General features: G+C 44.8%; 1 protein-coding gene across 2 annotated transcripts in view; it reads right to left on the reverse strand.

Annotated features, from left to right (window-relative positions):
- Positions 1-569: 569 nt before the first annotated feature.
- STAT1 (signal transducer and activator of transcription 1) overlaps positions 570-16,883 on the reverse strand; it is a 42,882-nt gene continuing 26,568 nt past the window's right edge. For both annotated transcript variants that reach the window (XM_081242644.1, XM_081242645.1), the window contains exons 15-25: positions 15,994-16,035; positions 14,635-14,718; positions 14,084-14,182; positions 12,837-12,972; positions 11,385-11,434; positions 10,582-10,676; positions 9,658-9,803; positions 7,947-8,132; positions 6,903-6,978; positions 5,916-6,015; positions 570-1,727 (exon numbers count right to left, since the gene is read on the reverse strand). In XM_081242644.1, the coding sequence (XP_081098770.1) occupies positions 1,713-1,727; positions 5,916-6,015; positions 6,903-6,978; positions 7,947-8,132; positions 9,658-9,803; positions 10,582-10,676; positions 11,385-11,434; positions 12,837-12,972; positions 14,084-14,182; positions 14,635-14,718; positions 15,994-16,035 (1,029 nt within the window). In that variant the 3' untranslated portion in view covers positions 570-1,712. The remainder of the gene's footprint in view (positions 1,728-5,915; positions 6,016-6,902; positions 6,979-7,946; positions 8,133-9,657; positions 9,804-10,581; positions 10,677-11,384; positions 11,435-12,836; positions 12,973-14,083; positions 14,183-14,634; positions 14,719-15,993; positions 16,036-16,883) is intronic.

The raw sequence follows: 16,883 nt of genomic DNA on the forward strand, positions 1-16,883 counted from the left end.
AAGAGACTAACTTTATAATTTTAATACTTTTTAAAAGTAAACAAAGTCTCTTGACTGGTGCAGTAAAATGAAACTATGCCAAAGCATTCTTAGAGGGCAAATATATACCAAATAGTTAAATATTAGCAATTAGAGACAATTTTTTTAACTGTCATCTTTGTTCCTTCATCATTTCAATTTAAAAAGTCAACGCAAACCCAATCATCTTATGTAAAATCTGAGAGGAGGCCTTGATTTGTGTTTAATACCAAGGAAAGAACAATGTGCATATTATATTTAATGCAGTATATATACTTTAGCTTTAAGTTTGAGATAGACTTCAAGGAAACTTTATTCCCACCAGAAAAATACAGTATTTACATAACAGTATGGTTGTGGTGGAGACAGTAGAAACATAAGATGCAGCTGCAGACAGCAGTGTGTCAATGTTATCTAGAAGAACCCTGTCAAACCCACTCCCTAAACCACGTTTTTGCATGTCAGTGCTAATGAAGGGACGAGGTAAGTAACACAACACACTTCACAAAACATCATCCAGTCCAAAAAGGGTCTAGAAAAAGCACAAGAGAGACAGTGGAACCATTTGCAATGTATTTGTGAGAAAAACACATTCATCAGTGAAAAATACGCAATTCTCAGTGAGTTACACAGGATGAGTTTTCAAATTATTTGATTCTCATAATCTCTGGTTAATGACTGTCGGTTACTATTTTCTCTTCTCAATTTGAAAATTTTACGACTAAGACTAAATACCACCTAAAAACAATAAAGATAATTGAACCCATTTAAGAAACATGCATTAAATTTCTGAGTTTGTCTACATCTACAATTAATTTCAACTTTTTGAAAAATAACAGGATTTACTTTAAGAGAGCTGTTAATAGTTTGGCTCCCTTGATAGAACTGTGAAGACAATTTCATTTACTAGTGACCGTGATGAAGGCAGAATATATTCAGGTCTGGATATTAAAGTTTAAACGGAAAACACTATTCACGTGGAAAGTTTACTTCCTTCCATTTCATATTAGCCAGTATCATAAAGCCATAACAAACAGAAAAACTAATTCTCCCGAGAGAGAATTTGTCTCTAGCTTTCAATGGCTACTGTGAAAGATATAACAAAGAACACAACTTTTATCCTCTGCCCAGATACAGGATGGCTACCTTCAATAAAGAGGTGATGTAATTCTATGTAAACTTAACTTTGCACTATTTCATAGGCAAACCACTGGAAAACTTCTAGCCCCACTTAAAGCAGAGAGAACAAATAAGAATTCTCCAGGATAGAAATATGCCAATTCTGCACGAAGCAGTTGCCTAAATAACCGTGTGATCTACCCAACCACCTATAACACTGAGCACTGACTCTAGGCATGGCATTTGCTAGAAGCTGCTAAATATTTCACCTTTCCCAAAGGACTCTCATTCTAGTTCTGATGCTGTTGGTGTATCTGGATGTTTTTTATTTGTAAAACCCACTCTGTGGAGAGGGCCTTTCAATTTTACCTTCAATAAGATGCATGAAGCCCTTCAGAGTAACAGATGTTTCTGAATTAGGGAAAAATCCACTTGCTATCAACAGGTTGCAGTGAATTTGCTGGCCTTTCTTTTGTTTCCCTAGAAACACAGGATGTGAAGGAACAGAGTAGCAGGAGGGAATCACAGGTGGGAGGGAAAAATGTCACCAGAGAAGATGAGAAAAATTCACGCTCTTATACCGCATTCATCTGTAAAAGGAAAACGTGGTTACATTTATTACACCGCTCTTGTAAAACGCAGACTCATATATTTAACATCACTTGTGTGCTCTACAATGGAGCAGTAGAAAGACACATCCCCCGGCAAAAAACCACCATGGAATTAGAGGGCCTTCAGCATGTGCTATTTTTTCTCCTGGACTAACAGAGACCTTTTATGTCACCTAAGCTGATGGATTATTACTCTGCAGCCTGCTGGCTTAATTCTGTCAATTCATCCAAGCTGCATAAAGCTTTCTGCTGTTATGCAAGTCTGGGGACAGAGCAACGTGGCAAATCTGCTCGTGCAAAACAAGAGTGAGGCAATGCTGAGCTGTATGCCAGAGGGAGAGAGGGCTTTGGGGGAAATGACGACTTTTCCTTAAAGGCCACTCAGCAGGAATAACAAACGAATGAGTTTGAGGTAGAGGCGAGAGAAGTAGAATCATTAGGAACCCCTCCACCTCCCCCAGCAGGGCCCCTCGGAGGCAGTGAATTGCTCATCCAAAGGACACCGGCCTGCCACCGATTTCCTATCCCACTCCCATGCTGGGCTCTCCCCTTAGACCAGGTGCTCTCGACCAGGGGTGATTCGGTCTTCTGGCAACATCTGGAGACATTCTGGATTGTCACGACCGGGTGTGGAGGTGTGTGTGCTACTGACATCTCGTGAGTAGTGGCCAGGGATGCTGCTGTACATTCTGCAACGCATAGCACGGCCCCGTAACAGAGAATCATTCAGACCCAAAACACCAATAGCAACACAGCTCTAGACTATAAGCCTCTTGAGAACCGAGTACTTTTTTTTTTTTTTAATCCCGAGCACTCGATAGTGGGTGGTACATAATGGGCTCTTAGGAAAATATTTTGGATTGAAAAGCACAATGAAGGTTTTGCCCCTATGTTTCAGTCTGGCTGAGAGTAAAATATGTAAAGATGGTGGTCTTCAGAGAGAGAGAGAGAGAGAGAGAAAGCAAGCGACCCTGGATTCAAATCCTGTCACTGTCTCTTACTAGCTGTGTGACCAAGTCATGTTACTTAACCTCTAAATCCGAAGGTCCTCATCTGTTCAAAGGAGACTGATCGTCTCTAACAGATAGATTTGTTGAAAGCTTCATCCAAGCTTTGCCCAAAGGCCTCTAGGAGAGGAGACTGGTTCTCATGTAGTCCCAGAGGAAAAAGTTTACTGTACAGGAAAGCCAGACTAAACAAGCACTGAAGCCAGGCTACAGAAAACACTGGTGCGCTGTCTCTCAGGAGCCTGCGGTCCTCCTGCTCCTGACGCGGCACCAGGCGCTGGCCCCAGTGCCCCCTGGTCCAGAGCTGCAACCTCCAGACATGGCTGAAACCAGCCAGCTCCATGAAAGGTCTATTTCAGAGCACATGCCCTAACTCCAAGAGTGGATGGATGCGGAAAGGAAATCATGGCCAAGGTTGAGGACAATTTGGGACAGACAAGGTGGAGTCCACCCAATTCGGAGACTAATCCAACTTTAATTTTGTCTAACCAGTGTTGTGCCCATATTATAGCTCTTAAATCTTCTATGGGTTTACTCTAGAGATCTCTGTGTGTGTGTGTATATAAAAATAGCTTTATTTTATTCTATAAATGAAATCATCTGGAATGAAATGGATGGCTCCTGGGCAGGGGGAGAGGGGATCCAGAGCCACAAAACCATTTCCTGGCATTTATTTCAAGTAATTAAATTGCTCCCACAGTATCGCTCCGAGAGCACAGAGAAGGCGGTCACACTGCACGCACAGATGGAGGGGACTAGTCCATCTTATTTTCTCAAGGTCACAGGGCATAACGGTATGACAGAGTTGGAGCTGTGATCTCCACATCCCAAACACAGGCCTCTCACCCAAAGGCTACACTGCCTTCGTCTTAATAAACCAGAACAAGACATACTCAGTGTCGAGTGCAAACAGCTTCCCCTGGGTGCAGGTTTTGAAAAATCAGAGATCAGCTTTCTGTGGGGGACATTCCAGGAGAGTAGACAAGAACATGCAGTCTAGAGACACCCCAGGTGGATTCAAATATTCGTTCCCTCATTTACTAACTACTTCATCTTAGTCAAGTTTCACAGTTTTGGAGAGCCTCTTTTTTCTACATCTGTAAAGTGGGAAAAACAGTAATACCTAACTCAGAAGGCTGTTGTGAGGACTAAGTTACTACCCGTGGAGTGCCTGGTACACAGTAAGTGCTTAACAAGTGTCACCTATTAATGGTGGTGATGACCATGATGATGATGTAACTTGTTCAGAACAGCAAAGGAGGAGAAAAAGAAGATCGCACCATTGTTTGGTTCTGTCCATCGATCTTACACTTTCTAAACAGGGCTTTACAGCTATTCCATTTTTGTGTAGGGCTCACAGAACACTTCAGAGCAGTGTGGGGAGCTACATTCCAACAGAGGACGCAACCTTACACAGGTACAAGGTTCATCTTTCACTTGCCAATAGGAACAGAACTATTGTGCTATTACACTACCTAAGCATTTTTCTAAGTGATTTTTTTTCAGCCTTAACAATCAGGAGGGTGTACAGATTTTAGCCTGTGTTTCTTCAGGTGAGGGAAAAGGATAAGGAAAAGGTTACATACCAGAAACCTGAGTCTAAACAGATATCACTAATGCCACACAAATGCATTCCCTGAACGCAGGGCTGAGCGACCCTGAACGTTGGGAGATGGCGGCCTCTCCCCTCATCCTGTCCTTGTCCTGCGTCGCTGAGCAGTCTGTGCCAGGCACCAGTGATGAAGGAGGGCCAGTAACGACTCAGAGAGGCTTTTCTTTAAAACGTTAAGCAAATTAAAAAAAATGAACTGGGGGGCTTCCTGGGTGGCGCAGTGATTAAGAATCCACCTACCAACACAGGGGACACGGGTTCGAGCCCTGGTCCGGGAAGATCCCACATGCCGCGGAGCAACTAAGCCCGTGCGCCACAACTACTAAGCCTGCGCTCTAGAGCCCGTGAGCCACAACTACTGAAGCCTGTGTGCCACAACTACTGAAGCCTGCACGCCTAGAGCCTGTGCTCTGCAACAAGAGAAGCCACCACAATGAGAAGCCCGCACACCGCAACGAAGAGTAGCCCCCGCTCGCCACAACTAGAGAAAGCCCGTGCGCAGCAACGAAGACCCAACGCAGCCAAAACTAAATAAGTAAAATAGATAAATTTATAAAAAATGACCTGGAATAGCTTCATGTGGAAAAGAGCTTAAAATTAAAACAGCATCAGCAAAAATCCAGCCAATCAAAATAAATAAATAAATAAAATCTTTAAGGGGAAGGATTTCAGGCTGACAGGCAAACAATACTATCTGACATACTGAAAAACATTCTCCCAAAGAAAGATGCACTCTTTTGTGGACAGCCCTGTTCCCATCCCTGTCACGGTACTCATGACACTCTGCTTCACTCCTTGAACTTTTTACTCTTGGCAAAGCCCTTCACAGCCCCAGGTGCTAGCAGTACAAGTTCGTTCTCAAACATAAATCGGGTAAAGTGTCTCGTTGTGGTTGCCCAAGTCTCTGTAATGACTGTATACCAAGCATTAGTCTCCTCCCTTCCTAAAAATAACACCTCTTCACCCAGACACAGTGCTGAAACAACGGGCCAAAAGAAATCCTAGTTCCGGGCCTCCCTGGTGGCGCAGTGGTTGAGAGTCCGCCTGCCGATGCAGGGGATACGGGTTCGTGCCCCGGTCTGGGAGGATCCCATATGCCGCGGAGCGGCTGGGCCCGGGAGCCATGGCCGCTGGGCCTGCGCGTCCGGAGCCTGTGCTCCGCAACGGGAGAGGCCACAACAGTGAGAGGCCCGCATACTGCAAAAAGAAAAAAAGAAAAAAAAAAAAAAAAAAGAAATCCTAGTTCCTTAACATATGAGATTTCTATGTGGACAAATTTAAAAGGCAGAGGGGGAGCTTTTAAATATTTGAAATGTCATTATTTTTTGTAAGCTGCTGAAGGCCAGGAGTAAAAATCCTGGTGACGACGTAGCTTGTTTAAACACAGCAGGCTCCAACTTGTCACAGCTAGTCTAAAAACCACCCTTCTGGGCTCTGCCAGAGGCTCCTTCTGAGAGCTCACAGATAGGCCCAGGGTCTGCCAGGCACCCTCCCTGCCTCAGAGAGCAAAGACTCAGCATGCCAAAAGCGTCCCTGTGTGGTACTCACCATGTCAAATTCTACAGCGCCCACTATCCGAGACACCTCGTCAAACTCTTCAGGAGACATGGGAAGAAGGTTGTCTGTGGTCTGAAGTTGAGAAGGGTGACTAAAATGGGGAGAAAGGAACAGGAAGTGTTAACATCTAGATTATGAGAGCAGTGGTGCAAACTTTGCCATTTCATCTTTGGCCTGTGACTGAATCATCATTTTAGATTTTTATTTCAGGGAAGTGTATACACTTGTAAAATACATTTGAAAAAGGACAGATCTCGAGAGGTTCATGTCCCCAGCCCAGCCCCTTGGGAAACACACTGTACTCTAGAGATGTGAGCCAGAAATAGCCAGTCTGGATCCGGCACCGCTTCTGCCTGGGTGAACATGGGCACGAGCTTGTGCAGTTGTGTCACCTACCCTGGCCCGAGAAGCGCCAGAGAAATGTCTGGGGAGTCCCTCATCCCTACCTTGAGGTTTGTATGCAGATAAAGCTGCTCCAGAGGGTTTTTACATGAAGGCTACATCCATTCACCCCAAGACAGTGCTGCAGGCCAAATAACTGACAATGACTTTTCCAAAATTTTTTCTACCTTTTACAAAATGAAACAACAAAATAAAAGCAAACGGAAAAAAATGTATCTCAGTCATTACTTTGGCCTTTTCTAGATTGAAAAGAACTGCTTTCCCACTCTGATCAATTTTTGTTCATTTTATTTACACTTTTTCAAAATATCAGTTTGGGGAGAACTTATATGCCTTAAATACAACTTTTTTTTGGATTTTTTTGGTTTGTTGTTTGTTTGTTTTTATAAAGGCAATAAAACGCTGATAGGCAGTGACACCAGGATCTCTAATTAGAATCTTTCCACAGGTCCATCTGTGATGGTGGCAGCAACAATTACAATGGAAAAGCAAAGAACAAGCATCTTCAACAGGCCCCAGCCAGGAGGGGGGCTTGTTTGAGGATTTTAAACATGTCACTCTTCTGTGTTCACTTACACTTCAGACACAGAAATCAATTCAGTCTTGATATATCCTGTTCCCTTAGGGCCATCAAGTTCCATAGGCTCTGGGGCTAGAAGCAAACACATCACGTACACTTTCCGTTAGCAGAAATTACACAAGAACAATGAACTTCTTCTTTGATCAAGACTGGACTGTTTTCCTTGGCAGTCAGGTTAGACTCCCTGCCTGGGTCACCTGAAATTGTACTGCGAATGCAGAAACAACCAGACGAAAAGGGGAGGCACATTCAGCACAGAAGTCAAGCTAAGACGGTCCTCTTTCCAAGGCTTGAAATCCTACAGAAGTTTTATCGGGTTTATGGTCCTGGCCTGGTTGGTGTAATAAACACATCTGTCAAGGTAAGCTGGGTGCATCTAAAGTAATTGTGCTAATATTGAGGCTAGTGATCCTGAAAAATCATTAAGTTTGTTGGTGCATTCCAAACCAGATTAGTCTAACTTCCACTTTCTCAAATGCAGTTCAATGAAGACTAAGCAGCGGGAGACCCGTGTGCTAAGCTTAGACCTGCTCTCAGTGATGTGACCTAATAACTTATCAGGTCACCATGAAGGGACCACCTCACTTTGCCCGGGCCTCCGTTTCCTCAATTTCAGCAGCAGGCTGACATAAAGCAGGTGACCACCACAGGCCCTACGTTTTACCCCTCCACGTAGAAAAAGTCAAAATGTAACAAGTACACACGACCAGAAATGGACCTTCTCCAACGCCCCTAAGATCAAGAACCATTTACTCCTTTCTTACTATCTGTGTCAGGCCAAACAATATATTATGTTTCAACTGCGCTGTGTTGATTAGAAAGCCTGCTTTTACCAATTCAAAAGAAGGGGTGGGCTAGTGACATGGCGTGGGGGAAGTCTGTGCTGGCACCTTGCACTGACAGGAAGGCAAGGGCAGTGTGTGGGGTTAACGCCTGTCTCCCGCAAACCTTTGGACTAGATGAAGGGAGAACACAACCACAGGAACGACTGGGCTGTGCTATGACTCATCAGGCAATGCCTGCACACTCTGCCCACTTACCTTCCTTTGGCCTGGAGTAGTACTTTCCAAAGGCATGGTCTTTATCAATATTCGGATACAGAAACTTCAAGGGATTCTCTGGAATATTTTCAGCGGCCATGACTTTGTAATTGCGAATAATGTCAGGGAAAGTAACAGCAGAAAGTTCTTTCTTTGTGTAGGGTTCAACCGCATGGAAGCAAGATTCTAAAAGGAAGAAAAGCAAAGTGAGTCCCACAGAATATCCCTCAACAATAGAGGAGAGAAACAAACACTGCAGAGTTTATGGATTCGACAGAAACTGGTAAGAACTAAACACAATCTAGGAGTTACATCACAGAGCATGTAACTGCTTTATGCCTAAATAGATTATTATCCTTTCTTTAAAATAGGAAAAATAAAGGCCATCATTACTCTCGGTAATACTGCATTTGTCATTATTTACTTAGATTTGTAAGTCTAGCCAAAAGAAATTTATTAAATACCTTAAAAATAACTAATTACTAATTGGGTCTTCTTGGCTCAAGCCATAGATTAAGTTACTAGAAGATAAACTCACTTTGTCTTTCTCTTCATATTGAAAAATGAAAATAAACAACGACAACACATGGAAAACAACTTTTTAAACAAACCAAAAAGAGACCCTATTTGCTATTTTTTTCTCTAATCGTTAATGTAAAAAAACAGTTTAATTCACTCCTGGTCTTAGTCCCAGACTTCACTGGAACCCTGCTTCCTAACTGATCCAGGATTTCACTTTTGGGGCACACACTCCAGTGGCTGCTGTCAGGTGCTCTGGGGACTCTGCTCTAGAACTTCAGACCAAAGCTTTGTAGCTGGTGCTGCCCTGCTTTAAACTTTCCGGTTGCCAACGGTTTTCATCTTGGCCTGGTTTGCTAGTTCCATCTCTCAGCAAGTTCAGGAAAGAATTACCGGGGGAGAAGAAGAAAAGGGCAGGCTCTACCATCTACTGTCCTCACCGGGCTCTAACCCCAGCTCTCCTGTTTTTTTACCAGAGGAAAAAAAAAATAGAACAAGAAAAGTATCCCATCTTTTTGCATCTTCTAACTGAAAGCGTAAGTCACTGGAACAAATCAGTTTTCCCTCCAATCCTTCAAACAGAGCAAACTACAAGCAAGAGTGAAAAGTCACCAGTTTGTCTTTATCACTTTCTTGTCTCCACTGAAACCTGTTCCATAACGCGTAGGTTTTCGGAACTGTTTTTGCCATGGATGCACTTGGTCAAAGTTATAAGATATAACCCAGATAAACATGCACGAGCCTTCTCTTTCAGAAGGCAGGGTGGAGGGCTGCACCCAAGTCCCAGGACCCCTCTCATGGAGCCTGCCCTCCTCCGTGCACATCCACGTGGGATTCCCTTCCGTGGGTCTGGAAGCTCACGCCTGTGCACTGTGGGTTTCCTCCCAATAAATGACTGCCAGTCATACTGACTCGCATCTTTCACCTACAGGTGACATACCTGACAAAATGGAAAGAATGTGGCCTTGTCTTTAAAAAAAAAACCATCATTTGCACAATATGCTCCAGGCAACGAATCCCAAATAGCCCTTGGTGATGTATCAAATCCTACTGGGGAAGCTCAGCTAGGGATAAGTGGAGGAGCTGCGACTGTATGTCAGAAGCTCATTATTTGTATGAGTTGATCTGCAGCGAAGAAGAAGGGCTTGCACCCACATTTTGAATCGGTGTGTGTGCAGGCGCCTTGGCTTACCACCTCCGTTCTGGGGCCGCTCCACCCACGTGAACGTGATGGCCCCTTCCCGGCAGCTTTCACTGAACCGCAGCAGGAAGGTCCCCGGCTGCTGGTCCTTCAGCAGAGCCCGCTCGCGCTCCTTGCTGATAAAGCCCACGATACACCTGCGTGTGGACAGGGATTGATGGAGGTACTCTGAGGTTCAGTCATGACTGTAATTTCCACGTTCACTTACAAATCAAGATGACTGCAACGTGACACACGAACACAGGATAGAAATGTATCCACTATTTTAGATGCTTTAAGATCTATTTCATTGACACTTCAGGAAGCATTTCACTCATACATACATATGCTGAAGTCCAAAAAAAGCTCATTAACATGGTGCCCGTTGGATGCTACAGATGATCAATAAATACTTGCTGGATTAATGAGCCTTTCCTTTTCACCTAGGGATTCTGAAGGCCATGAAAATGTCTGAATTCATGCATCCTTTCTAGTGAAGAGAAAGGCTCAGACAACCCATTTTCATATTCTAGACCTCTGACCAGGTTAAAGTCTTTGCTGAAGCATCAACTGACCCTGGGAAAAATTAGAAACAATTTACCAAGTCAAAAAAGTTTTTTCTTCCCTCCTTGGAGGCAATAAAGCAGGTGCTCAAGAAATTTTCATAGAATGAATGAAGGCATGAATGGCACTCAGGGCTTTTAAATTTAGCTTTGAAAATGCATATACATACACTACGAAAATATAATTTTAATCTTATGAGGGTCTACTATCGTGAATGCCTGAAGGGACAGCCTGCAAGCATCTGTTTCTGTGAGATGCACCCAAGTCTTGCCAAATAATGAAGCCTGTCTGGGTCAGGCCTATCTCAGCCTTGCAGTAATGGAGTGTGTGCTCAACATATGTTTCAGAAATACACCTATCAATGGCCCTTACCCATCATTCCAGAGACAGAGCAGGTGTTTTTTAATGAGTTCCAGGATGCTCTCGATCCAAAGCCAGAAAGGAAAGTTTTTATCATTTATATTTTCCTGCAAGTATACAGATGCACATATTAGAAACCAAGAAATCCAAAACAGTGACTTAGCATGTCTCCTCCCGCCATCGGGTTTTAGTTTGCAAAGACTGCCCAGCTGCCAAAGCTAGCACTGCCCCCTACAGAGCCGTCCCTCCCCTCTTACCAGCTTTCAGACACCAAGCTCTCCATTTCCTGAGCCAGGCTCTGCTTCCCTCTCCAAACATTAGCGACCCAGCCAGGGAATGACCTCCAGCGTGATCCCAGAATACCAGTTGCCTTCACACTGCTAAACTCCAGCAGCGTGAGCTTGTCAGCACTGTCCGGTGACCCTAGCGGGGTCGGATTATTCCCCCCAACTGGTCTCACTGCTTGAGCAGGCTCAAGACACCCCTCCGGCCCAGCAGGCTGTCTACGCCGGCACAGACCACACGTTACTCGTGGACAGAGCTAAAACGCTGCCAGGCCAGGGGTCAGTGTGAGCAAACAGAAGCCTCATTTCGGATGTGAGAGAATGTTATCACCCAGGCAGGTGCTTCCTGTCGGACTCGCACTTGGAGACTAACCTTCAGCGCTGAAGGAAAGGAAACAACTTGCCCTAGGGGTTCTGGGGGCGAGAGGAACACGCCAAAGCAAGCACAGTGCAGCCGGCACCGCGGCGAGAAACCCGAGACCCTCAACAGAGAGCAGAAAGCACTGAGTATAAACTCCAGACAGCACCCACCTTACAGAAGCGAGTCCATGGAATAAGACCATCAGGGCCAGCACTGGGACCTAAACAAATAAAAACAAGTTTTTTTAAGGAAATGGGAATCCATTCTGAAGCTCTGGCTGGACTGACGGCTGCTGTATTAGCTCTCATAGAGCCAACACTCAACAAAGGCAGGTTGTGTGGACACAGCTGAGAGTCTCAGATCCACTAATACAATCGCTTGTGCTTTCTGGAGAAGCCTCGATTTGGTCCCCCTTGTGCAATATCATTTCCCATCGCTTCCCTCTCCCTCCTTGGCAGGCTCCTCTCCCGGTGACCCTGAGGAGTTTTTTTCAAGTTCAGACTAAGACCAAGATCACCCCTAGGTGATCGATTTAACTGACACTTGACTTTACAAGATTATTTTAGATATTAATTAGGCATTTCCCTCAGCCCTTCTCCAAATAGGACACAGGCTCAGGGAGGTAGATGCAAATCAAAAGCCCAGTGAGAGAAATGAGAGGGGAAGGAAGCCTCGGGGTTATCAGCTACACAAATTGAAGAAGCCTGGCCGTAAGAGGTGGTGAGCCTGACATCTCTCTTCACGGAGAACCCCGAATAAGCCACTGTAGGCAGAAAAGATATCTGTCTTAACTCTCACCAAATAAGGGAAAGGAATAGGAATGACTTCTTTTCATTAAATTGCACAAGACTCTCACTGTGACAGCTGCATGGCCAAGAGAAGGCACTGCTGAGAGCCATTTGGTTAGGAAAAGCCCACCGGTGTTTGTAGTACATGCAGTTCTGCTATATAGAAAGCAAATCTGGAAAAAAGGTGACCGTGGATTTTTAAAGAAATAGTTCAGGGAGTCCCATTCATTGAAGATCTGACCTTGAGACTAGTAGGTCTTCGGTTTGCTTAGTGTGGGAAACCAATAAATCCATGACATCAGCCACTGACAGGGAATTCTCTATCATGGGCTGCACCCTGCCCATCAGGCAGTGCTGGTCACGGGCATCCTCCTGATGTGGACAGTGTCTCCTCACACCTGGGCCACCTGATGTAAGAGACCTGGGCGTGTGCTGTGTGGTGGGCAGCCCGAGGACCTTATTCTTACCATGTTGGGGGCTTACTGGTTTTCTCCCCAAGGTTAATAAAGCTTCATATTTCTCAAAGAATTTATTTTAGCCACAAGTAATATATTTTACATAATTTAGACATCTTTCCCCTAGGAACCCTGCTCAGAAATGTTAATATGAGATAACGGGGAAATGATTCATTTAAATCTTTTATCAGGTCTCTATCTCCTTCTAAGGTGAGGCATCATTCTCACTTAGCTATAACAAACTGCTGCTGGAAAAGCCAATAGATTTTAACACTCTCCTACCTTGAACAAAATAAAGAGGAAAGAGGGGGAAAGGAGCAAGTCAAGATATTTTACGAATTTCAATTGTTAGTTACGTAAAAAGTGAATATGCTCATACCAAGAAGTTTCTCTCCCAGCATGTTCAGCTGGTCCACATTGAGACCTCTTTTGGTGACAGAAGAAAACTGCCAACTCAGCACCTCTGAAAGCTGAGACCATCGTGCACAAGGCGGGTTCAGGAAGAAGGACAGATTCTAGAGAGAAAACACCCAGAAGCTAAGGGCTACTGACGAGCCACCAGTCACAAGCCTGGCACTGAAACACGGATCTGTGCCACAGTTCAGTTCTCATCTATGACACACAGATGTTTTCACAGCTAAAGAAGAGAAATCCTCATTATTTGCAGATCCACATTTGTGAATTCATCAACTCACTAAAATTTAATTCCCAAATCAATATTCGTGGCACTTCTGCAGTCATTTGCAGATGTACACAGGCACACAGCAGTGAAAAGTTTGAGTTGCCAAACATGTATGTTTCCAGGTGAGGTCAAACAAAGCTATGATCTGCCTTTCTATTTCAGCTCTCATACTATACCCGAGTGTCTTTTCTGAGGTCTGTTTAGTGCCACGGTTTCTGCATTTTCGTATGCTTTTTTGTTGGTGATTTCATTTTTAACATGGCCCTCAAGGGCACGGCTGAAGTGCTATCTAGTGTTCCAAAATGCCTTGTGGAGAAAATGCATGTGATATATAAGCTTTGTTCAGACGTGAGCTATAAAGCTGCTTGCCATGAGTTCAATGTTAATGAATCAACAAGCATATTAGATGAGGGATCTTTAAACAAAACAAGGTTATGTATTGATCAGCAAATGCAAATGTTGTGCCAGAGGCTCATGGGAACCTAACCCCATGTTTCCCCTAGATGCAGCGGTTCAGTATCTGCCAACTCAGTGTGCACAGTGACTTTAAAGGACTTTAAGTACAGTGAATAACCAGAATCAACTGTAATTAATCAACCGTATTAGAGTACCCACACTCTAAGAATGGAGCAGGCTTATTTAGCATATATACATTTTTTAAAAAGCATAAAAATAAAGGATCTCTTCCACAGTAAAAGCTGTATGAAATCATACAGCCTGAATAAGCCTGAGCTTATTCACATGGAAGGAAAATCATAATTCTCATTTCTAATACATACACATGCTTCGCTTTTCCAGAATTACTCCGATCCTTAGCAATGCCACTTGAGTTGTGCCACTTTTCCTTCAACATCTGGCCCTTAGGGGCTCTTTCAGATATGCAGAAGCTAGAGCATGCGGTCTCTGGTTAACCCCTGGCACGAAAGTAGATGTGTTTTCCATACCCTGGGTTCTGCCACCAGCATGTTGTACCACAGGATGGAGGCCCAACCACTCGGGAGCTGGCTGACATTGGAGATCACCACGATGGGCAGAGAGGCCGTCTAGAAGATGACAAAGACCTTGAAATCATCTGAATCACAGAAACATCACCTTCAGACCACTATGCAGCCCCTCAACTAAGCAAGGGATTCCTTGGATATCTGCATTATCTTTTATATTTGAAAATTAAGAATGTAAAGTTATGTTCTTTGGTTCGTAGTTGAATTTGTCTTTGATATATCTTTTCAGTTAAGAAATAAGTTTCAATGCTTCATATAAAAAATTAACATAGGACATCTCAACTGGAACATTTAGCTTATAGTACCTGAAGGTTAATTCAGTTCTCTATCTGCCCGAATGATTACATTAACATCAAGATAGTACTGGCTGAAAACAATAATCTTTTTTAGCAATTAGGTAAATACGTCTAAAATAAAAATTGAGAAATATAAATACACGTTAACAGTTCAAAGTAAAAATAAAGTTTTCCACGTCGGGAACATGTAAGTCTCACCTCAAGCTCAATGACCAAACCAGGCTGGCACAACTGGGTTTCAAAACTAAGGGAGTGAAGCTCTTCAGTTACGATGAGAGGACCCTTAAAAGAGAAAAGGGAAACAAAAGGAATATAGCGATTCATTCACTGATCCTGAAACTTGCAAGAGCCTACTAAGCACTTTTTGCAACAGGCTGCAGAAAGCCTGAACCTAACCAGCTGCAATTCAGAAGAACATTCCAGTTTTTGACCATCTATCCCAGATTTCATTATCCCAAGTATCTCACTGTTCTCTCAAAGACCAGATTTCTGATATTATGGCAAGGGATATGGATGAAGGGGAAAAAAATGTCGATAGGGAAACAACAACTTCTAATGGGTTTATTCATGACCTAAGGCATCCTGGCTCTCAGCCCCTTCTGAGGGTGTGTGCGGGCTGCACACCTCAGGCTGACATGGGGTGGAAAGTGTACATGTGTTCCAGGTGTGATTATCTATCGGGAGGGCTGATTTGCATAAGCCTGGCTGGTCACAAAGTGCCTTGGTATGGGTAGAAAAGTTATATAGTGTTCAAAGTACCTTCATACATATTATCTTACACGAGCATCACAACAACTTAGAACCAGAGAGATGTGGCTGCCATCCCTGCTCACAGGAGAGGAAACTAAATCCCTGGGAGGTCACAAAGATAGTTAAGATCCAAGCCAGGGCTGGTCAGGCCCGGGCCGGTGCCCGTCCCACTGTTCCACACGACCTCTGCTGGCTGTCGTGGGGAAAGACAGCGTGCGTGCCATGCAGACACAAAGGACAAGTGGTCCAAACCAAGGCAACTCCAGGCATTCTGTCCTCTGCCCATACTTCATATCTGAATGCATCACAAACACAGCCCCTCAAGGACTGGCTGTGAAAATGAAACTGACCGCAGGATGATGCACTGGGTAGGGGACAGGTGGCAGGAAAACCCTCTCGGCACACATCGTTTTGGGCAGGGCAGACATGAAGCTGGCCTGTTCTAGCTCTGACAGTAACTCCCTGTGCACCCTTAGCTAAATCCTGCAAACTTCCTGTGGTCCAACTTCTTCACCTGTGAAATGTGAATAACACAGGAGCCCACCGTACCTACTCTGCTGGGCTGTCTGTTGAGGGTCCAATAAATTCATGTGCAAAGTCACTTGACAACCATAAAGCACAAGCACAGAGTGGTTTTACCGTTATGACAGATGCACCATGTCCCAAAGCTTGTCCACTGCCCTTCCCTGCCGGGTCTTCCTGCTTCTCACCCCTCTGTGAGGTGTCCCTGGCCCCCAGGGCCACGGAGCCAACCTCACTGGACAGACCCGCTAGTTAAGAGACCAATCACAAGAGAGAAAGACTCACCTCGTTGGTTCTGGCACCGGCGTTTTTCTGTTCTTTCAGTTGCTACAAAAAAAACAACAACTTAGTAAACAGTACCATAATCATCAAAGCTGCTATTTCCATCTACAAATCAAACCAAAGTGAGGACTTAGAAAGAATGAAGGAAGTGAGATTATTTTCAGAACGCAGAACAGGAGGTGAAGTGACCCTTGTGTGGGTTCACGAGGGAGAGTGCCTTTTCCCAGCGTTCTGACAGCCTGTGAACACCACAGGGTTGAGGAGGATCCCAGGGAACAGCATCCTGCTCCCTCCCCCAGGCCAGCTTTTCCCGAACCATCCCCCATCACCTTCATTAGCTGTTTCATGCTCCCCGGGCTCAGGGCACAGCTTCTCTTGCCTTTCCCTCCGCAGAGTCTCCCAGGCCTGTGACTCAGGCCTCTAAGACTGCCCTCAAAAGGACTTCAATCACGCAGGTTATAAAGGGAGCAACCTGGAGCCCCCAGAGCAGCTCCGGACACCCTCAGACTCCTGGGTTGGACCGAGGCTCTCACACAAGGTCTAGCTTCCCAGCTATGAGTTTGCGGGTTCGTGAAATGGTTGCCAATAAAAAAAAAGGATGCTTTGAACCTCCCTGCAGGCTCCAGCCCAGGAATTGCGCAGGGCTCAGCACCAACACATCTTCAGAACAACTGGCAGTCCCGATTTTCAGGGAGAGAGGAGAGAAGGCACCACCCACTTAAGCCCCTCTGCTGATTTCCACTGGCCAGTGCCCGGGCCCTACTCCTCTGGAGATAACGTGCTTGAGACAGTGGTTGTAGGCAAGACACCAGGAGGGAGGTGGTGAAGAAGGGGCCAAAGAGAGACTCCTGGGGCCTCTGCCATGCTTGGAGGGATAGAAGGAACGGTCAGGA

This window comes from Mesoplodon bidens (genome assembly GCF_964165515.1).
Source record: "Mesoplodon bidens genome assembly, chromosome: 8".
NCBI lineage: Eukaryota > Metazoa > Chordata > Mammalia > Artiodactyla > Ziphiidae > Mesoplodon > Mesoplodon bidens.